Source organism: Gobio gobio (genome assembly GCF_949357685.1).
Source record: "Gobio gobio genome assembly, chromosome: 20".
NCBI classification, from domain to species: Eukaryota; Metazoa; Chordata; class Actinopteri; order Cypriniformes; family Gobionidae; genus Gobio; species Gobio gobio.
This window is the reverse complement of record NC_137113.1, coordinates 5,096,925-5,119,852: the sequence shown is the minus strand read 5'-3', so window position 1 is coordinate 5,119,852 and position 22,928 is coordinate 5,096,925. Positions and strand designations below refer to the sequence as shown.

At 41.6% G+C, this 22,928-nt stretch overlaps 1 protein-coding gene across 1 annotated transcript in view; it reads right to left on the bottom strand.

The window, feature by feature from the left end:
- Positions 1-14,459, bottom strand: part of LOC307116881 (uncharacterized protein) — a 31,804-nt gene extending 17,345 nt beyond the window's left edge. The window contains exons 1-8 of the mRNA XM_079801371.1: positions 13,903-14,459; positions 12,440-12,829; positions 12,290-12,361; positions 11,657-12,049; positions 11,131-11,532; positions 10,949-11,038; positions 7,419-7,799; positions 7,245-7,343 (exon numbers count right to left, since the gene is read on the bottom strand). Of these exons, the coding sequence (XP_079657497.1) occupies positions 7,245-7,343; positions 7,419-7,799; positions 10,949-11,038; positions 11,131-11,532; positions 11,657-12,049; positions 12,290-12,361; positions 12,440-12,829; positions 13,903-14,350 (2,275 nt within the window). The 5' untranslated portion in view covers positions 14,351-14,459. The remainder of the gene's footprint in view (positions 1-7,244; positions 7,344-7,418; positions 7,800-10,948; positions 11,039-11,130; positions 11,533-11,656; positions 12,050-12,289; positions 12,362-12,439; positions 12,830-13,902) is intronic.
- Positions 14,460-22,928: the final 8,469 nt, after the last annotated feature.

Here is a 22,928-nt window from a genome sequence, read left to right as displayed (position 1 = left end):
CCGCGGAGGTCCGGGAAAAAGCTCCTCAGAGCTTTGTAGACCGCCAGCATTTCCAGGCAGTAGATGTGATGGAGAAATGCCGGGTCTCCCACAGACCTCTCGCAAAGCGGCCGCCATGACCATGTCCCAGCCAGCCAGTGAGGGAGGCGTCCTTGGGACAGAAACCAAGGTTTCTTCCATATGACTAGGGAACGAAGGCATCTGCGCGTTACCCTGATCATACAGAATGGTTTTCCCCTCGAGGAAAACCCCTTGATTCCCAGCCACCACTGTAAGGGTCTCATGCAGCAGGCCAAGATATATTCTGTTGGACGCAGCCGCAATGAGCCCCAGTAGTCCTTAAACTGCTTCACAGTGATGCTGTGGCCTAGCTTCATTTTAGAGACCACCGCCCGTATGGACTCCATACGTGTGGGAGACAATTGTGCCCACAACGTAGAGAATCCCATACGACTCCCAGGAACATAGTTCTCTGAGAAGGCGTCAACACGCTACTGCGTGTAGAGTCTCAAATGGCTAGGCCGCCTGGAAGAACCCAATATTGGTACGCTTTGCCCCCAAAAGCGAACCTCAGGAACTTCCTTTGACACAGAAGGATGGATACAGGGAAGTATGCGTCCTCTTCAGACCCATCGTGACAGACCAGTCCTCAGACTGGATCTGAATCACAATGGAGGAATTGCTAAGCATCTTGAATCTGAATCTCCTCAGAGAACGATTCAAGTACCTCAGGTCTAAAGTTGGACGCAACTCGCCATCCCTCTTAGGAACTATGAAGTACCGGCTGTAGAACCCGGACTCCCTGTCTGGCGGAGGAGCACATTCTGTGGCCTCCCTACCAACAGGGAGTGAACTTCCTGTTCCATTACCCGAACCTGCCCAGGGACGACTGCCGTCCAGACCACCCCGCTGAACTTCGGGGGAAGGTAACCGGACTGCAGTCTGTATGCCCTTTTCTACAGTCGCAGGCCCCAAGCTGATATATTCGGAGGCATAACCATGCGCCGAGATAATCTGCTAAGGGAACCAGCCTCTCGAGGCTGGCCTCAGGTGTCAACCGAGCCTCCTCCCCGACCCCCTGAAGCGGCTAACCGGCAGAGCGAAATCGAGGAAGATTTTCGGTGTGCGTACGCGTTTGCTGGACCGCCGCAAGTCTTGCTAGAGGCGGCAGGTGCAGCGCGCGTGCGCGGGGAAACGATGTGGCCCGAAGCGTACTGGACGGCGGGAGCACAGCATCGATTCCCGAAAACTCCACAGGGGAGGCGACCTCGATCGCTCCTACCCGGGAGAGGGGGCTGGCCAGCAGGGGCCTCTTCTAAGGGAGCAGCTCGACAGAGCCGCAACACTAGGGCGGACACTGCGATAAGCAATTGCCTGAAACTGATGTGTCCCGCAGGCCACAAGGCGGCGAGAATGACATCAACTTCAGGAGGGCTCCATCTTAGATGAATATCCAGTTCACAAGTTAAACACGCTTGGGTGACAGAATTAAAGTATCCAATTCATCAAAGTCGGATAACATGACACTCAATTCCTCGGAATTAAATGCCATCATAATCACCAAACCCGTGCAACCTGATCTGAATGACAGGCTGAATAAAAATACATCTAACTCCTCAAAGTCAGATAATATTTTAATTTAATTCCTCAGAATTAAATGCAGCCACAATAAGGTGAAACATAGTCTGAATGATAGGCTGAATATCTAACTCCTCAAAGTCAGATTATATTTAATTTAATTCCTTAGAATTAAATGTGGCCGTAATAATCAGACGACACTGTTTTATTTGTATTTATATGGACTCATAAACCCAGCGTTGCCTCAGCAACGTGGTTCAAGCCGTCATAATACAATCGGCTTTCATCCCTCGAGCAAAAAGCCAAACAGTATCACACAATACGGTGAAACATGGTCTGAATGACAGGCTGAATATCTAACTCCTCAGAGTCAGATCATATTTCATTTAAATCCTCAGACTTAAATGCAGCCATAATCATCAGACGATACTGTTTTATTTTACTATACGGACTCGTAACCCACACGTTGCCTCAGCAACGTGGCTCAAGCCGTTAAGCCAACCAGTCTCTCATGCACACCGATCGTGTGTGTTCACTTTAATTGCAGACCCATAACCTGCGCGCTGCCTCAGCAATCGCGAGATGGAATCTTGCATATTTAAGAAGTGCTTATAACTTCGACTGCCTCGATGCTGAGCACGTCTAATTCCTCAGAATCAGACCGCTCAAGCATCGGGTCCTCCGCCCCGGGGGAAGAAGCCGCAGCGCGGGCTTCCACACGGGGAAGGAAGACATCTGAACTGTCAGACAAAGACTGGGAAGATGCCTCAGCAGTCCCAAGTCCCGCTGACAGTCCATCCCTCGAGAGCCGCTCGAGCATGCTGAACGCCCAGGCAATGCACACACAGCAGGTGTGTATCCGAGCCTGCCATGTAGGGAGGACAAGGATGCACACACTGCTTAAACTCTCTTATCTTTTTTTCTTCTTTTTTTTTCCTTCATTCACACACTTTTGCTTTCACTCTGACAGAACAACAGTAAATAGACAGACAATTGTTTTCAACAGAGAGCGCTATGCTGAAGAGCAATAACTGCAGACATTTCGTTCCAGATCCCCTTTTATACTTCCGGGTATGCCGTCACGATTACGTCATCACGCACGCCAATCGGATTGGCCTAGTTGTCATTCTGACTTCAGATTCGCTGATGCTAAGGGAGCATCCCCAAAGTGTCGTTCCGATGCAGTGCAAGTTCCCTCGAAAGGGAACTGATTAACATAAACCACTGTAACAGTACTGATTCAATCAGTCATCTGGCAGGATGGCCAAAGTCTGAACTCCTCACAGCCCTCGTGACTTTTCTAATCAAATCATACTTAAACAAAGGGCCTGTGTGTTGATGTAATTATCTACGCTGATTAGATCCGAGGCTCCATCGTATCGCCGCAAGAGATTGGAGCGTTGAACTCTTTGGGCATCGGTTATTCCATCTATAAGAACTGGAACCGACCATCAACTCTTTGCATTCCGCCACAACGAGAGGACCCCTTGGCATTTTGCCATTGAGAGAGAAGGCATCCCCGCCACGGAGAGAGAGACCGGCAGCTTCCTTGAGCGACTTCAGAGAAATTCTCCTGGGACCCGCAGATCCTTAGCGAACTCCTCTGACGATTCGAACTCAGACGCTTACACACGAAAAGCCATAGTAATGCAAGTATTCTATATTCTATGGAGCTGTCTCTCTCTCTCTGTCTCTCTGTCTCTCTCTCCCTTGTTAACTCTCTCTTTCCATCATTCTTTTCCCCTTTATATTATTCGTTAAGTTTCATTTTTCCTTGTTTGTATTATATTGTTTGTTTTCTCCTACATATATATGCATATTTACCCCGTGTGAATCGTAGCTTTGTAAACTGTAGTTGTTTTATTAAAACCCAATAATTGCATTGAATTGAATCTGTATTGTTTGCTCACAAATATCTAAGTCAATGAGACGTAAGATTTTAGCTACCCATTTAAGCTTGATTTACTTGTATTGCTACTTCAGTAATACAAATTGTACAAACATAAGAAATATTATTTGTCCTGATCAAGCAGATTAATGTTTCTTAAAGTTTGTAAGATTGATAATTGATGAAGAAATCAAATTGGATAAAGGTTACTTTTACATGATTAAAGGTTCCGTTATAAGTTAATATTGTCTGTACAACAAGCAAATCATATTCATAGACTCATGAATATTTACACCATTTGAATTAATTATTCCCCGAAACTCATTGTTGTTACACCATCTTGTTTTTTGTTTTTTTTACACGTAAACTATACTTGTCTGGCTATCACCAGACCAAGCTCAATCTTTTAAGATTGAACATTAGTCTGGGGAGTCTGCTCTGTATTTTCTACTGCACAAGAGGTGTGATCAACGGGCAAAGTTCAAATGACTCTGATAGTCCTTCAACCAATCAGACCACAAGAGGTGTGATCAACAGGCATAGTTCAAATGACTCTGATAGTCCTTCAACCAATCAGACCACAAGAGGTGTGATCAACAGGCATAGTTCAAATGACTCTGTACGCAATTGGATAGTCCTTCAACCAATCAAAATTAAATATTGTTTGTAGGACATTTTGGAAATATGTGAAGTAACTTTAAAAAAAAATTAAATACAGTTTTTAATTAAAATAGAAAAATGTAGAAAAATCTTTAAATGCTGAATTTTTCATGTTTTAGCTAAGCAGTAATGATTCATGATTATATAAATTGTTACATTACTTAACAATTACATTCAGTCCTGCATTACTAATTTGGTTTATTTACTAATTTGATTATGAATCATTCAGACAGCATATTCATCCGAATCATTTGGAACTAGAGTTGTGCGATATGATCGATCGTGAATGATTAAAATGTCTCCAAGATCCGCTTTTTGGGAAATATCGTTCTGGACGTTCTATCAGTTGCAGTTCTATAGCTTTCACCTACGTCATGCAATGCAAGTACATGACAAATTGGGGGGCGCACTAGATGTTAACATGATCGTATACACGCTCATGAGCTTTATCAACACAGTGACGATGAATGAAAACACTCACACAATAGTGAGTTTTTTTATTTTCTCTTGTGTTGTGTTGTTGTGTTCCACCACCCATCCTGAGGTTTCCTGCACTATCAGAGAGTAACGCCTTTCTGAGGGTGTCAGAGAGCAGCTCGTATATGCTACAGGTTTCTTAGCTTCATCTTCTTGTGTCTGAAACAAAACTGCTCCAAGTCCGACTAGACTTGCATCACTTATCACAACTGTTGGACCTTTTATGTTATAGTATGCTAGGCATGGCTCACTAGTCAATTCTTTTTTCAGTCTTTTAAATGCATTTTATGCTTCAGATGACCACTGCCACTCATGTCCTTGTCTGGTCAGTTTTCGGAGAGGCTCAGACAGATTTGCATAATTGGGAACAAACTTCATCAAAAATCCACAAGTGCCTAGGAATGAACGTAACTGTGCAACATTTTCAGGTCTGGGAGTGTTACAAACTGCTTCAACCATTCGTGGATCTGGTTTTATTCCGTCCGTTGTAACAACGTGACCCCAAATCTCAATCTGCTTGATTCCTAAGAAACATTTTTCTTCATTCAAGGTCAGTCCCTTTTCTTGGATTTTTTTTTTTTTTTTTTTGAAAAAAACAAAAACAAACATTTCTCAGTCTTTGCTCCAGCTCATTTTCATTTTCAGCAAACACGTCATCCATGTAGCACACAACACCTGGCATCCCACAGGTGCCAGATCAACTTGCCAGAAGCCTTTGCGGGCATCCAGTTTTGCAAACACCTTAGTTCCCTGCATTACTTGGAGTATACTATTGGTGCAGGGTCTCTTTCTCTTACCACCGCTTTATTCACCTCTCAGATCTACACAAAGTCTCACTTCTTTAGTGTCTTTTTTTGGAATGAGAAGAATGTTTGACACCCATTCAGATCCTTTGTGCACTTCCTCTATGATTCCATATTCCAGCATTTTGTCCAGCTCTTGATTCACAACCTCTACCATCAGGTAAGGTACTCTCCTCAAAGCTTGAGCTACTGGTGGGACCTTTTCATTCACAGATATTTTATGGCTGTAACCTTTGATTTGTCCCAGTCCTTTAAACAAAAACTAATATTCAATTTTCAATTGCACTGACCTGGTCAGAATTCAGAATCTTTAAGTCAAAGCTTGACCGCCTTCCCAACAGCGGCTCTACATTTCCTTTTATTACAAAAAATGTCATCCTTCATGACATTATCCTTCCATTGGAAATGTGCTTCAAAAAATCCCCCACAGTGGAGAGGGTGCATCTGTGCATAAGCGTATCATTTTCACTTAGTTTGTTTTAGTTCAACTTTTTGTGTAAACAATCTGTGATACAGTTCTTCTCCAATTAAGTTTATTCCACTTCCTGTATCTATGATCATCTTCAGCCTCTGTCCATTAACTCTTATGGTCTCTCTTCCTTCTGGATCAATTAAATACACAAATTCATCAGAATCAGAATTGTCATCTACAGCTCTCACTGGTTTCTCTTTGTAGTCTGACTTGTCTTTGGTCTTGTATCTTTTTATCTCCGAGGTTCAAGGCGGCGATAACTAAGCCTGTGCGACATGTATTGGCGGTGCTCGTGCTACGGCTTCTTCACCTTCCATCATGCCAGCACTGCCAGTCTTTCAGATCCAGATCATAATCATTCTATTTATGTGTTCATCCTTGTGGCCATTTATGTTGTGTTGTTTGTCTCAATAACCAATCTTTATCACTGTTATATCAACTTTATTAACAACTTTCTCAACTACATGATCACTCTCGTATCTCTCGCGATAACACTACACTACATTAGGAAACACCGAATCGTTGAACTGTGTTGCAACAACTAAACTTGCCATCATAATTCACTAATGGTGCTTTTGAAACGCAGCCCAGATTGACAACACCGTTCATAAGAAATGCAACTCTGAAGATTTTAAAGAAGGTGAACACAATATTCACCGGTAAACTGGAAGAACAAAAATTACACTCTTTAGAATTGTTCTAAACTCCTCACCTGCACATTGCACAAGAAGCTCATCATTATTAAAAAAATCCTGTGATGCATTTTAATGTGTCCTGACAGTAATGTCTCCTCTGTTAACATACATACAGTATAATAAAGAGAAATACCACTACAGTGGTACCAGTCAATAATTTTGCTGCGGAAATAATCAAGCTTTTGATGTTATTCATGGTCTGTTGTAGTCATTTGCTAATGCTTTTACACTTTTAGATTTAATGTTCAGTGAGTAAAGTAGAACAGTGTCATCTCAAAGTACACCATTTTGGTAATGCTTATTATTGCGTTTATACAGCAAACTTTTTGCTGATTTATTTACAATTTAACAGAAACAAATAGAAAATTTAAAGGTGGAAATCTGCTTTCTTCAATTATTCTCATTTCATTTACCCCATCATAATATTTGTATTCTCTTCATAATGAAATACATATGATACAGCATTGAGGCCGTATATCAGCATGGCTGTGAGTACCTTTGACCTTGTGCCTATGGCTGAATCACCATAAAATAGCTCATAATATAATAGCCCATATGACTTTATAAATTATTTTGGATTATTTACATGCATCACAAACACATAAAATTGATCAGATATTGTTCATGCCAAACAATAAACCTATAGATTGTAACACAATACATTATTTTACCAGTCGTAGTGTCCATGGTTATAGTTTCTGCTGTTGTAGTTTCAGTTATGGTTGTCTCTGGCATGACAGTAGTAGTGGTAGTGTTTATGTTTCTAAAATCTGAAATAAATTATAAATATTACATAAAAACAATTATCTCTTACATAAACAATGTGCACATGTGAATATATTTACCTGCACAGTATACCAAACTGCAGGCAGTTGGGCTCACAAACTCATAGATATAATAATCTCCTGGACAGGCTTTGACTTTAATGGGATTGGATTGGAAAAAGCAGCAGTTATTGCTCCAGTGACCGCAGACGTCTCGAGTGACCACTCCATCCTCAACTGTTGGATGTCCTCCGTTCAGCCACAGTGGGGCATGAGTGCCACAACTATACTCATCAACACATGTATCTGGCATCTGAACGCTCTGACCCTGAATGAAGAGACGGTACCAGCCGTTCCAGCTGACCACAGTGTCACACATTATTTGAGAGGAATGTTGATTGTTGGTGGCTCTCCATGGATCATCCAGAACATTGTAGTTGTAGCACGGGTCAACAGGGGGAGCTGTTGTCATGGAAATATCACAAATATAAATTCTGCTGAATTAATTAATGGATGTTGTGTGTATATATATATATATATATATATATATATGGAGGCACTCTGCCCCACCGCATGAGTATATAAGGAAGGACACTGGCAATCTCGCATTATGTTACCTGCTGAGGAGCCGAGACTGAACTCCCGGCCATTCCAGCAGTACAGTGGAAGTGGCAGAAGGATGTAACGTTCGCTTTCGTTCAGTCACTCCGAGTTACGTCAGTGACTGACGAAATTAAGGTCCAATCTAATTACGCCACCTCGGCTGTCTTACAGTTCCCTGCGTAATTCTGAGCTCTCTGACGTGATACTAGCACGGACGAAGGACTCGACTTAACCCCCTCGAGTCGGCAGTTGCGCCGACGCGATCGACCTACTTTATTTTTTATCAGTGCCAATGAGACTCAAATAACTCTGTCGTTTTTTATCATTCAGGCAAGTGTTATACATCATTATAATCTGTTAAGTTTCTATTTTTTGTGTACAGTCACAATACAAACTAATTGTTGTGCTTTTTGTAAAATAAAGAAAACAAACATGATGCACAATCTTCAGCCTCTCTGATTCTCTTCAGAAAATGACCTGTAGCTTAGTGAAAACACAAACATGAGACATATGTCTAAAGAAATGTTAAAATGTCAGGTTTTAAATAATGTAAATCAAATCGAAAACAAATATTCTGTGTTTATGTAATCTGTTTGAAAAGAGAGAAATGTCAGCCATTCGCGAGCCTCTTCATTATCCGGTAATGCGACCACGGCCACAGAGCAAGTGCTCTTTGAGATTCAAATACTGAGGTGATACCCAGCATTATTCAGTAACGTTCACGCCTCCTCGCATACTGCCTTTGTAAAGACAAAGTGTCTTGCAAAATGTAAATTAATATATTGCTTTATGTGATTGAGTAGGATCAATGATTCTCACATCTGTTTGAAGCAAAAACTCTAGGCAACAACATCCATTAGTCAAAAGTCTTGTGGACACATACCTATTGTGTGTTTTGAGGCCTTAATTTTAGTTTTTTCAAAAACCATGCATAAACATTATTCTCTTAAAAATACAAGCATTTAGATACATGTTGCTTAGATATTATGGTAGCCCAGTTTGTGCTGAATACAGTGTAATTAAACTTTTGCCATTAATATGTTTATAAGCAACTGAAAAAAGCACAAATGTCAGAGCATGTCAAAACTACTAAAGGGCCCCAAAACAGCTCAGACTTCTAGGGGTTAACACACGAACACCAAGGTACACTGGGAAGCATATCCCATGTGGAAATATACAATACAATGCCTGCCCGCAGGGATGACTTCAGAAAACACGAGCGGGGTGCATATGAAATACACTGGGGTATCCAGCCCGAAGGGTGGAATGTTTCAAGCCAAGGGGTGGCAAGGTGCTTGCTAAGGGAAAGACACCTTCTCAGAGAGGCTTACAGTGGAAATACACATGTGGGGGTTGGCCAACCAGGGAATATGCACAACGATGACACAGAGCAGGTCCTTTTTACTGGCTACTGGAAGCGAGTACACGGGAGGGCACTGGCTCCACTCCCAAATTTGTTGGGTGTCTTTCATACTGTATCTCAGGAAACTATGCTTGTAGCGAACAAAACACACTTGGTGTCCGCAGCCGGTACTCGCGGGTAGTGGTGTGCAAGAGGGGGGTGTGGACCGAGGAAGGATCATCGTGGCTTTATTCCACACCGTAACCCTCAGGTCACCTGGGCCACCAGCCAAAGTATCACCTCTCGTGGAGGGGATAGATTGGGATGTGGCAGAGGGGACTCTTACTCCATTACGGAGGTCATTGAGTCTCAACCACAACATCGCGATGGTCATGTTCCCGCAGTGAGAACATGACTCATCCACAAACGGTGCTTGAGCGTGCTATAAGCCCAAACACGTCAAGCAGTGATTGTGCCCATCCGACGGCGACAGAGATCGACCGCACCCACCGAAACCCTCAGGTCACCCGGGCCACCAGCCAAAGTATCACCTCTCGTGGAGGGGATAGATTGGGATGTGGCAGAGGGGACTCTACCTCCATTACGGAGGTCATTGAGTCTCAACCACAACATCGCGATGGTCATGTTCCCGCAGTGAGAACATGAATCATCCACAAACGCTGCTTGAGCATGCTATAAGCCCAAACACGTCAAGCAGTGATTGTGCCCATCCGACGGCGACAGAGATCGACTGCACCAAGAAGCTTTAAAAAGACGTGCCACGCGCAAGCTCTGTTGTGAGAGGAAGCTCTGCAAAGTGCTAAAGTGACCAGGGAAACAGACACAGCTCTTGCAGATCACTGCACAGACCACCAGGCAGGCAATGTGGAATCGTTGGAACGCGCCGTCACACCGACACACTGGAGAACTGCTCATCTCGAAGATCTGAAGAGAGAACTCAGAATTCAGGCTTGCAGGAGTGAAGAGGTACTCTTGGTTCTGAATCAGAAACAAAATGCGAGATTGCCAGCGTCCTTCCTTATACACCCACACGGTGGGGCGACGTTATGCTATGCAAATTCCACAGACCCATGGCAATTCCTTGCTATTGGCTCGTTTTGTAGAACTCAAAGGCGATTGGCTTCTAAGAGAATTCCCCCATTTCATCAGTCACTGACGTAACTCGGAGTGACTGAACGAAAGGGAACTTCAGTACTTCACTTTGCCTAAAAAATACATTCTACTGTATTCTACTGTATGATTACATTTTAAATACACTGTAAAAAATAAATCCGTAAAATAACAGAAAAATTACTTATTAATCTGTTAACCCTTACACAGAACGCAATGAAGTGCAAAATTCAAAATACAGGTAAAACACCTGTAAAAATATATATATATATATTGAACATTTTGTTATATTATTACTGTAAATTGTGTAATTTGAGTATTTTTTTTAGTGTAGGGTTTGAATTGCATACTCATTTGTGAGCTGTATTACTTCTTTTTAATCTGATTTTTACTCATCTGTTCTGCAGAAATTATTATGAATTTACTTAATGTGATAAAATTGAACATTTCAAGAGATCATGTTTAATACAACAAAAAATGCATGTCCAAAAAGGTGCACATGAGAGTTTATGAAGGACGCAAGACAATACTTTACCAGTGGTTGTGATTTGTGGAGTAATGGATTCAATGGATGTGATTGTCTCTGTTGTTGTAGACGCTGATGAGATGGACTGGTTTGAGGCATCTGGTATTAGAAAAATTTTATATCAACATCAATCATTTTCAAACAAAATCCAGAAAAGTAAATGACTGAAGATAAAATGAGTAAATGCTCACCTGCACAGTAAGCTCCACAAAATACTGGCTTGACAAACTCATAAACATAATAATTTCCTGGACATGCTTTGATTTGAATAGGGTGGGATTTGTAAGTACAGCAGCCATCCCATGAGGAAGCACAGACCTGACGGGTGACCACTCCATCTTCCAGTTGTGGGTGAGGGCCGTTGAGCGACAGTGGATAATTAGTGCCACACATGCCTTGATTTACACATGATTCTGGCATCTGAGCATTTTGACCATTGTAGAACAGCCTGTACCAGCCATTCCACTCCATGTTATAATCACACGTGACATGGTAGTAATTGTTACTATAGTAAGAGTTGTCAGTGGCTCTCCAAGGCTCATCCAGACTGGTATAGCTGTAGCAGGGGTCGACACTTGGGGTGGAGAAATATACTATAAAGAAAAAAGTACAAAGAGAACATTATATATTGCAGATTAAATATATTCAAAATAGTAATATGAATAAACCAATACCATTAATGAAAAGCATATCAAATATAAAGATGAATGAATGTACCTGCACAATATACAGGAGCTGGGATTGAAAGACTTGGCTTGGTAAATTTGTAGACATAATAATTTCCAGGACAAGCTTTGACTTGGATTGGGTTGGATCTGTAGCGACTGCAATGATCATAGCGAGTGCCATAAATTTCACGAGTAACAACTCCATCTTCCAGCCGAGGATGAGAGTCACCAAGCCACAAAGAACTAAAACCTCCACATGACATGTAATAAAAACACCACTCAGGCATCTGAGCACTCAAGCCATTCATGAAGAGTCGATACCAGCCATCCCATTCTACACGAGTGTCATCATGATCAGATATGTATCCAAACATAGACCAGTAATTGAGTGTGTTTCTCCAGTGGTTGTCGAGTATGTTGTAGTTATTGCACGGATCATAATCTGTTGGTGAGAGATGATGAGATTTAAACAAAAAAAGTTATATTTCAACGAGGAACTCGCAAATCAGTCGAAACACTGTAATAATTCCTAAACCATTCATTCCTAAATCATTCATGCCCAATTTGCAAAATAGTGAAAATGTGTATGCATGGAAATTTTTCATTTAGACTGTAATGCAAATCTTTAATAGATCATTTTTAACACTCATATATTTGTTCATTTATATTATTGACAACTTACTCAAGGTGATGGTAGATCCAGTGAATATATCTGGACTCACAGTGGAAACCGCCTGTGAAATAGTGCTGACATCTAAAAAGAAGGAAATTCATGTCATAACAGACAACATTTTTAGAAGATTTGAAATACTTGATGAAAAATGCACAGTACCTGTGCAGTATCCTGAACACCATAATGGTGGATTCACGAGTTCATAGACATAGTAATTGCCTGGGCACGCTTTCACTCTGATGGGTCTTGACTTGTAATCACAGCAGCCTTCCAAATAATAACTACCACAGACCTCCCTGATCACCACTCCATCCTCTATCTGAGGGTGAGGATCACTGAGCCACAGATTGACGTGTGTGTTACAGCTGTATGAACTAACACAGGTCTCTGGCATCCGGATGTTCATTCCATAGTAGAGGAGCCGGTACCAGCCATTCCAGGAGAAAAGTTCATCACAAAGGTTATCTCCACTTTCATTGTTGGCTCTCCAGGGACGATCCAGAGACTCATAGTTGTAGCAGGGATCACTGCTGATGCTTTGGAAAGCAACTGTCATGGAGTTTGTAAAAGTAATGTTAAACTATATTATATCATAAAGAGCATAAGAATTACCCTAAAACCTATTATGATGGTTAATTAGATGATTTTAAGCAATTGTATTCTAACCAGTAATCTACTGTCAGGCTCAAAATAGGGCAAGTCTACAGTAGCTGACAACCGCCTGTAGAACTGGGGAGAGAAACGCTAAGAAAAAACTTGACTGCAGATAGGCAGAAGATGACTGTGAAGTAATATTACGATGTGTTCATGTACAGTATGCATATTAATTATTGAAAAAGATTGCCTTAAGTGAGATTTCAGGAATTCAGTGTAACAATTAACACGAAATCTAGGTGAGTGCTATTGATCTGGTGAGCATTTCCCAAAAGCATCGTTAGGCAACTATGGTTGCAAGTTGTCGTTTTCAACATAGTTCAACGAGTCAGTGTTTCCCGAAACCATAGTTCCAACTAACATTCACAAACAGCATCGCAAAGTTGTGTGGTTGGAATGACAGCTCTTAACCTGTGGTTAGAAGCATAGTTTCCTGTTTGCATGACAAGGAAAATTAGCAAGCTGACATTCAGTACAATCTATATCTTTTATTTCGAATACATTAATGTAATTTACGTCAAGAGATTTAATGCACTGTCTTTGAAGAGTGTGCATGTGCGAACGTGCTCTAGTACGTAAGAACAAGCTTATGATTGAATATGGAAATAAAGCAAAATATTTGAGAAAAATGAGAATTACTCCTCAGATGGCATGTCCGTAATTTATAGCAAAATTATTTAATGTGAATTCGATATCAAACAAATGCATTAAAATAAGTTATTACTCCACCAACTGCGTATGGTTTTGGGAAACAGTGGTGTCTAGCTAGTTGATTTGTTCAACAATGCATCGTGCTATGGTAGTTTAGCAGTGAGTTACGTCGTTGTATGAGAAATGCACCCCTGTATGGGGAGCCAACATAGTAGCCTAATACAGAATGTTTAATGAACTGCACACTGATGTAAACTAGTTAAAACATGCTTATTTTCATAAAACAAATATCCCAAAGAAAAGTGTTAAAATTGTACCTGCACAGTACATAGGCCCTGGAAGTGACAGGATGGGTTTGACAAATTCATAGACGTAATAATCTCCTGGACAGGCTTTGACTTGGATGGACGTGGATCTATAGTCGCCACACTGACGGGAATACCCCGACCACCACCATGAATTAGTTCCCATGACTTCACGGGTCACCACTCCATCTTCAAGTGTTGGATGAGAAGCATTGAGATACAGTCCAGTTTTACCACCACATCCTGTGTTACTCACACACCACTCAGACATCTGGGCACTTTCTCCATTCAAATACAGCCGATACCAGCCACTCCATTCAACAAGGCTGTCATCATATCCATTGGATTGGTATTGCCGTATGTCTCTCCAGGATTCATCAAGAGTGTTATAATCATAGCATGGATCAGAGATGGAAGTTGTTGTTTCTGAGAGAATAAAGAAAAAAGACAGTTCACTCATTCACTGAGGTGGCAAAAACAAGAGTACAGGAAAACATCTAACTTCTCTGTCTGTATGAAAGAGAAGATATTGGGATGGTAAAAGGGGGATAGATTAGATAAACTGACCTACTAAACCTACAACAAGTGTATCCTTTATACCCCTCTCTCACTCATTTAAAAAGAACTGACCCTAGATTTCAATTTAGTGATTTCTAGGAACTGTATTTACATTTGTTTTAACCAGATAGAAATGTCAAAATTAAACTTTGTTTTGGAACTTTAATTACAAATGTGACATTATATATTAATATATAAAGCTACACTGTGTGATATTTTCCCCCATCTAGCGGTGAAAAGGTATATGACCATCCAGTGAATATTAGTTTCTGTTCCTCTCAATTCCGATTTCGTTTTAACTCCTACGGTGGCCGATTTAGTCCAAGATTAACATGGCTTCCAGTTCGACCTCGTCCACATTCGACACAGTGCCAGCGAGTGTTAAAACGCGGAAGGCGAAGCTTGAATTTACGGGTATGTCCCTCTTTGGCTAATGTACTTTCAAGATGGAGGGGCAACATGGCTACCGGCATTCGAACCCATTACCCGTATGTATTTTTAATGGCATATTATAAGCTTACGAGAATACTTTATGACTTGAAAGAAGTAAATATACATTAATGAGTACATATATTTTTGAAAGAACTAAGTGTTTTTAGCTAAGAATAAACTAAAAAAGTTACACAGTGTAGCTTTAACTAAAATTATTTTACTATTGAAATAAATGTACAAAAAGGGAACAGCATTTTTTATTGCATGAACAACAGTTACAGAACAGGAAAAAATAAAACAAAAGAAGACAAAAATGGCAGGTTTAAGGATACAAACATATACAAAAATCAAGAAAGTGAATAAAAACATAATAGGCCAAACAAACAATAAAAGGCTTTGACATTTCACAAAATCTTAATGTATTCAATGGTTTTAACAGCTTTTTTGTTTGTACTATCCTTAAGAGAAACCATATAATTTTCTAATTATTTCAATACCACAGAAAAAAGAGGTTTCTGATTAATACATTTACACCAATGAATGTGAAACTTAACAAATATAATCACAAGATTAACAATATAAGCTTCATTTTCCAGACTCTTTTCATATTTGAAAAACCCCCCCCCAAAAAAACAAATATATATATATATAAGATATGAGGTAAACTCAAAAAAATTATTCAGGCCCTATAGATATGACACATTTAAATTATGTTCACTTTTCTTAAACATATCTAATTTTGTCACAACTTAATTGAATTGTGTTCAATCAACCTAATATATTTCAAACTGAAGTTAACTTAAGTTGTGTTAAAACTACCTCAAATATTTTTGTTGACATAACTAACTGGGCAGTGGATCTGTAGTTCCCAGCATGCTTTGCAAGGGACTCCATTAGGAGAGTAAATTTAGGGATTAAAGTGTTATTTTTATTACTATTTCCACCTGCATAAAGAGTTCCCTTTCAAGGGAACTCCCATTGCATTGAATGACACTATGGGGAACGCTTGCGTGGTGAAGTCATGAAGCACATGTGAAATCAGTCCAATAGTGTGAGGGAACATCAGAGGCGAATGACGTCATGAACCAGGAAGTATAAAGCCTGCCAAAACAAAGCTGCGCTAGTTTCTGATGTCTTCAGTAGCGCTTTGTGTGATCAGTGATTCAGTGTTTTTCTACAACCCCAAATCAGAAAAAGTCGGGACAGTATGGAAAACACACAAAAAAAAAGAAGTGATTTCTAAATTTACTTTGACTTGTATTTCATTGCAGACAATATGAACACAAAATATTTCATGTTTTGTCTGGTCAACTTCATGTCATTTGTAAATATGCATCCTTTCCTGTCATTCAGACCTGCAACACATTTAAAAAAAAGTTGGGACAGTAAAGCATTTATCACTTTGTAACTCACTTAAAACACTTAAAAGACGTTTAGGGACTGAAGACACCAAGTGATGAAGTGTTTCAGGTGTAATTTTGTCCCATTCTTCCTGCAAACAAGTCTTAAGGTGGGCAACAGTAAAGGGTCTTCGTTGTCGCATTTTGCGCTTCAAAGTGCGCCACACATTCTCTATTGGAGACAGGTCGGGACTGCAGGCAGGCCAGTCAAGTACCCGTACCCTCTTCCTCCGCAGCCAGGACTTTGTAATGTGTGCAGAATGTGGTTTTGCATTGTCTTGTTGAAATATGCATGGATATCCCTGGAAAAGATGTCTTCTTGAAGGCAGCATATTATGCTCCAAAATCTCTATGTACTTTTCACCATTAATGGTGCCTTCACAGAAGTGCAAGTTACCTTTGCAAAGGGCACTGACACAACCCCATACCATGACAGACCCTGGCTTTTAGACTTGTTGCTGGTAACAATCTGGATGATCCTTTTCTTCTTTGGTCCGGAGCACACGGCGTCCATTCCTCCCAAAAAATACCTCAAATACTGATTCATCTGACCACAGTACACATTTCCACTGTGTGATGGTCCATCCCAGATGCCATCCCAGAGCCCAGAGAAGTCGACAGCGCTTCTGGACACTGTTAAAATAGAGCTTCCTTTTGGCACAGTACAGTTTTAACTGCCATTTGTGGATGTAACTACATATTGTGGTACTTGACAAAGGTTTGCCAAAGTAGTCCTGAGCCCATGTGGTGATATCGCTTATAGATGAATGACAATTCTTGATGCAGTGCCGCCTGAGGGATCGGAGATCACGGTTGTTCAGTTCAGTTGCGCCCTTGTCCTTTACGCACTGAAATTCCTCCAGATTCCTTGAATCTTTTAATTATGTTGTCCACTGTTGAATGTGAAATATCCAAATCTCTTCCTATCTTTCTTTGAGGAACATTGTTTTTAAACATTTCAATAATTTTCTCACGTATTTGTTGGCAAACTGGCGATCCTCGGCCCATCTTTGCTCTCAAAGGATTAGACCTTTCTTGGATGCTGCTTTTGTACCAAATCATAATTACAATCACCTGTTGACATCACCTGTTTCAAATCACATCCTTATTTAACCATTTTACCTCATTACTAGCCCTAAATTGCTCCTGTCCCAACTTTTTTGAAATGTGTTGCAGGTCTGAATGACAGGAAAGGATACATATTTATAAATGACATGAAGTTGACCAGACAAAACATGAAATATTTTGTGTTCATAGTGTCTGCAATGAAATACAAGTCAAAGTAAATTTAGAAATCACTTCTTTTTTTTTTTTTCGTTTTCCATAGTGTCCCAACTTTTTCTGATTTGGGGTTGTAGTTCAGTAAAGTAACTTTAAACAAACACTATGGCGGATAAGCAGCAGTTTAGAGTGTGTTTTCACCCTTGCCCTCGTTTCATTACGGGTGGGTGCACACACATTCTTTGTGTTGCTTGTTTGGGAGAGGAGCATGCATGGTCAGCGCTCGAGGGCGTTGGCTGTGAGCACTGCGAGGTGCTTCCTTTACAGACACTCCGATCCCGCCTGGCGTTCTTTCGCGAGGACGTTCAGGCTCGCGTTCCTCAGGGCTCTGGTCCCGCTGCTGCCGAGGCACAGCGACGATTACAGTCCTGGGGTCCACAAATGGATGTATCAGTGAGGATAGAGACGGGCCCAGCCTTATCTCTTCCTTCACCTGATGGATCCAGTGCCTTCTCTCTAGGTTTGGAAGCACGCGCTGCGCTTTCTTCCGCCCTGAGTGACGCCCTTTCTTACGCCCTGTAACAGCAGATCGTCTTCCTGGTCTGATGTCAGAAACAGAGGACAAGAGGCCTGCAGTGCTAAGGGTCTCACGGGATTAGTGGGAACATAGGAACATGAACCAGCCTAGAATGTAGGGGGAGCAAATTCCAAGCACGAGGGGGCAACAGAGAGCAACTTCTCAGAAACTTCCTCGAGCGGCTCAAAGGGAGCCTCGGAAAGACCTTGAAGGACCACAGAAAGGTCCCAGGCCAGCACCTTGGTGCGTACTGCATGTCTCAACCTCAAAGTGTCATGGAGGAAACGAGTAACCAGAGGGTGTCGCCCCAAAGAAACACCACTCAAAGGAGTGTGGTAAGCTGCAAAGGCCGCCACGTACACCTTTAATGTGGAGGGAGCTAACCCAGCTGAGAACCTCTCCTGCAGGAACTCCAGCACTGCGCTCGCAGGGCAGTTAACTGGATCACACAAGCGATCTCTACACCATAAGGTGAAGAGTCTCCACTTCAGTGCATGCAGTTTCCTTGTGGAAGGAGCTCTAAAGTGTAGAATGGTCTCAACAACCTCGGTTGAGAAACCAGAACTTATGAGCTGGGCCCCCTCAGAGGCCAAGCCCACAGTTTCCACAACTCTGGGCAAGGGTGTACGAAGACACGGCCCGCGTGAGAGAGAAGGTCCCTCCTGAGCGGAATCTCCAGGGGAGAGCCGTCGAGGAGAGACATGATGTCCGAGAACCATACTCGGCCCGGCCAGAACGGGGCTACTCGCAGTAGACGGGCCCCATCCCGGCGCACTCTCTCTAGAAATCCCGGAAGCAGAGCAATTGGGGGACATGCGTACAGGGGCAGCCTCGGCCACTCCTGTACCATAGCATCCAGTCCGAAAGGAGCTGGAGGTACTAGGGAGAACCACAGACGACAATGAGAATTCTCGTGAGTGGCGAACAGGTCCAATTGAGCCCTGCCAAATCTCTCCCAAAGGAGCTCCACCACGTTGCCTCGACAGGATGTCTGCTTCCACATTCAACCGCCCAGGAATGTACATAGCCCTCACTGAGAGCAGTTTACCCTGGGGCCAGAGGAGAAAAGGCGCACCAACTTGTATAACTGGCGAGACCTCAACCCCCCCCTGATGGTTTATGTAAGAGACCACTGATGTGCTGTCTGCGAACGAGCACATGATGGCCCCTGAGATATGACAGGAAGTGCTTCAGAGCCTGAAACACTGCCAGCATTCTAGACAATTTATGTGCCATGAATGATGGTGTTCCTGCCATAAACCCTAGGCCGAGCAACCACTCATGGTCGCCCCCCAACCCGTAAGGGAGGCATCCGTGGTCAGAGATACTCGCTGACACTGTGCCCCCAGTAACGGGCCTTGGGCCAGGAACCAAGGATCCTTCCACATGACCAAGGTGCGGAGATCCCGCCGTATAGCCTTGATCACACGAAAAGGACTTCCCCACAGAGAAACCCCGGTCCTGCCTGCCATAAGCCCTGCGCTGAGCAAACACTCATGGTCGCCCGCCAGCCCGTAAGGGAGGCATCCGTGATAAGAGATACTCGCTGACACGGTGTCCCCAGTAACGGGCCCGGGGCCAGAAACCAAGGATCCTTCCACATGACCAAGGTGCGGAGACCCCGCCGCATAGCCTTGATCATGCGAAAAGGTTTCCCCTCTGGGAAACCCTTGGTCTTGAGCCACCACTGTAACAGTCTTATGTACAACAGGCCACAACACTGGACGCTGCTGCCATCAGACCCAACAGTCTCTGAACTGTTGACAGTGAGCGGCTGGTCCAGCTTCACCCCATTAAATACGTTATTCTCTGAACTGGAGAAAGAACGCTGTTCTTGGATGAGAGCCTCAGCCCCAACCTCCAAAATGCGTAAGAACGACATCTCAATGTCGAACCCTCAGGTGAGCTGACAGTGCCAGTCGCCGAAAAATTGAGAATGCGGATCCCCTGCATACACAAGGAGACTAACGCCGCGTCCACGCACTTTGTGAACATGCAGGGTGAAAGTGCAAGACCGCAGGGAAGCACCCGAAAGGTACTTCCTGTGCCGCGGAAGGATAGAAACATGATATAAGCAGATCTATCGTGACAAACCAGTCCTCGGACCTGACTGAGACACGATGTATGGGTGTAAGCATCCTAAAATATAGAACACAAAGATCTAGATTAGGGCGCAGCCCTCCATCCTTCTTTGGCACGAGACATAACCAGAGTCAAAAAATGTAAAATCTGTAGGACCCAATAAGATATATCTGAAAAAAAAATTATTCTATACACAGATGTGGGGGCTGGAAATTGACTTAGGCATGGACCGCTCCCATAATCTCAACACCTCGGTGTGGAGATTAGAGAGAGACGGCAAGCCCCGCTATGGAGGCTGAATAGTAGGCACCAAGAAAGTGCTCATAAGCCTGCTTTAACCCCTTAAACCCGAAGTGTACCGGCCCCGGTACTGAGAGCCACTTCATGAAACGTGGAAAATGGCACACCATTATTTACAGCAGATTCTCACGATTAAAAAGAGTCCAAAGTCACCATAATCTGTCTTTTAGATCTATAGATATCCCTCGTTGAAATATGGCACACAAAAAACAGCACAGAAGCACATGAGCGGAGTACAAAAATAACAGTTGCTTAGACTTGCCGTTTTTGCTGGTAACTTCATGAAACAAGCTCCGATCGTTAAAAATGGCACACCCTTATTTACAGCAGATTCACATGATAAAAAAGAGACAAAGAACACCACAATCCGTCACTCTCATCCAAAGTTCTCACTCATGGAATTATAACCTCACAGACGCAAATATGCTAAATATGCTAACGTTGTGCTAAAGTCGCGTTTATGCTTGTAACTTCATGAAACATGAAACATTATCCACCATAATCTGCCACTCAGATCAGAAGTTATGATTTATTGAATTATGTACATGAAACCTGACAGGAGCATATGCTATTTTTGCACAAAAGTCTTGTTTATGCTTGTAACTTCATGAAACTTTATCTGATCGTTAAACATGGCACAATATTATTTACAGAAGATTCCAACGATTAAAAGGAGACCAAGGACATCATAATCCGTCACTCGGATCAGAAAATATGACTCATGGAATTATTACACATTAAAACCTAACAGGCGCACATACTCTCAAATAAGCTATATTATTACACTAACATCGCGTTTATCATTGTAACTTTGTGAAACGTTCTCTGATCGTTGAAAATGATACTTATTTACAGCAGATTCTCACGATTAAAAAGAGACTAAGAACACCACAATCCGTCTCTCGAATCAGAAAATATCACTCATTGAATTATTACACATTATAGCCTGACAGGAGCACATACGCTAATAAACAGTAGCTTTAAAGTCGCGTTTACGCTTGTAACTTCATGAAACTTTCTCAGATCGTTAAACATGGCACAACTTTATTTGCAAAAGATTCCCTTGATTAAAAAGAGACCAAGGACACAATAATCCATTGCGTTGATCATGAGATATTCCTCACAGATGATGTGGTGATCAGTGCAGTTTTGCAGAATATGGCCATTTACGTTATATAGCAGCTAGGGGGCGCCCGCGGGCGGTACACTCCGGTTTAGATGAATAACTCAGCGCTCGTCGAGAGCATATAAAAAAAATGATAGATTCATTGGAAAGCTGAGATTCTAAGCTTATCATGTGTTATTATATAATATATAATATAATATTGTAATAATATTGTTTTATCAGCAGTTTCTCAGCATTAGATTGTCCAAATGTGATAACTTATATTTTCCAAAAATATAAAATGTTTGCTAACAAATGATACCTACCATTTGACTCTCCTTACTATAGTTTTGGAGTTGTGAGTCTTTAAAGTTGTATATGTCACTCAGAAAACAACAGTTTTCTAAAAAATTTCAGGGTGTCAAGGACTGAACAAAAAGGCTACTTTTGTTCTAAATGCTGTAACTTTTGATTACATTATGCAATCGCCAACATTTTTTATCCAGATGCACACTACATATAGGGGAACATCACCAAAAAAGTGATTAAAAGTGATAAAAAATTATTCTGCTGGCCTATTTCCTTCCTGAGTTATTGAATGTTAAATAAGAAATATTTGTAAAATTATAAAAAATATATTTAAAAAAATTGCCTTTTATCAGCAGTTTCTCAGCAATATATTGTCCAAATATGATACAATTTATATTTTCCAAAAATATAAAAAGTTTGCTAACAAATGATACCTACCATTTGACTCTCCTTCCTTACTATAGTTTTGGAGTTATGAGTCTTTAAAATTGTATATGTGTATGTATATGTAAACTCTAAAAATACCTTCAGGGCTTAAGGGGTTAACTGAGGCGCGCTCCTGGTTATTATACACACATAAGATATAATGAATATATACCATAATATTTAACTGCTTATTCCAGGGGCGTGGGAAGTGGGGGGGCTGGGGGGGCTGCGGCACCCCCTGGTTTCAAAGGATTGCAAATGCAATGCAAATTTTTGTCCATTTACATTTATTCATTTTTAGAATTTAATCATTTATTTGTAATAAACATTTAAAATGGCCCATTAAAAAGTATTATTTATATGTTGAATTATGTTTTTAAAACATACATGAGGTCATACTGTGACCGTTGCGGTGTGTGCGTATAGGGTAATATTTCCTCCAGAGTGAGAGCGCCTTTCTGGAGATTCCATTAATTTCTGAAGCTCATTCCGCTCAGCACCGCACGCTCAACCCAGAACTCCCTTTGTGACATCAAATATAGGCTATCTGAAATAGTTAGGGCTGCCACTGACTAAAGTTTTTTTTTTCTTTTTTCTAGTAGTTGTTCATTTAAAGCGTTGTTCACGC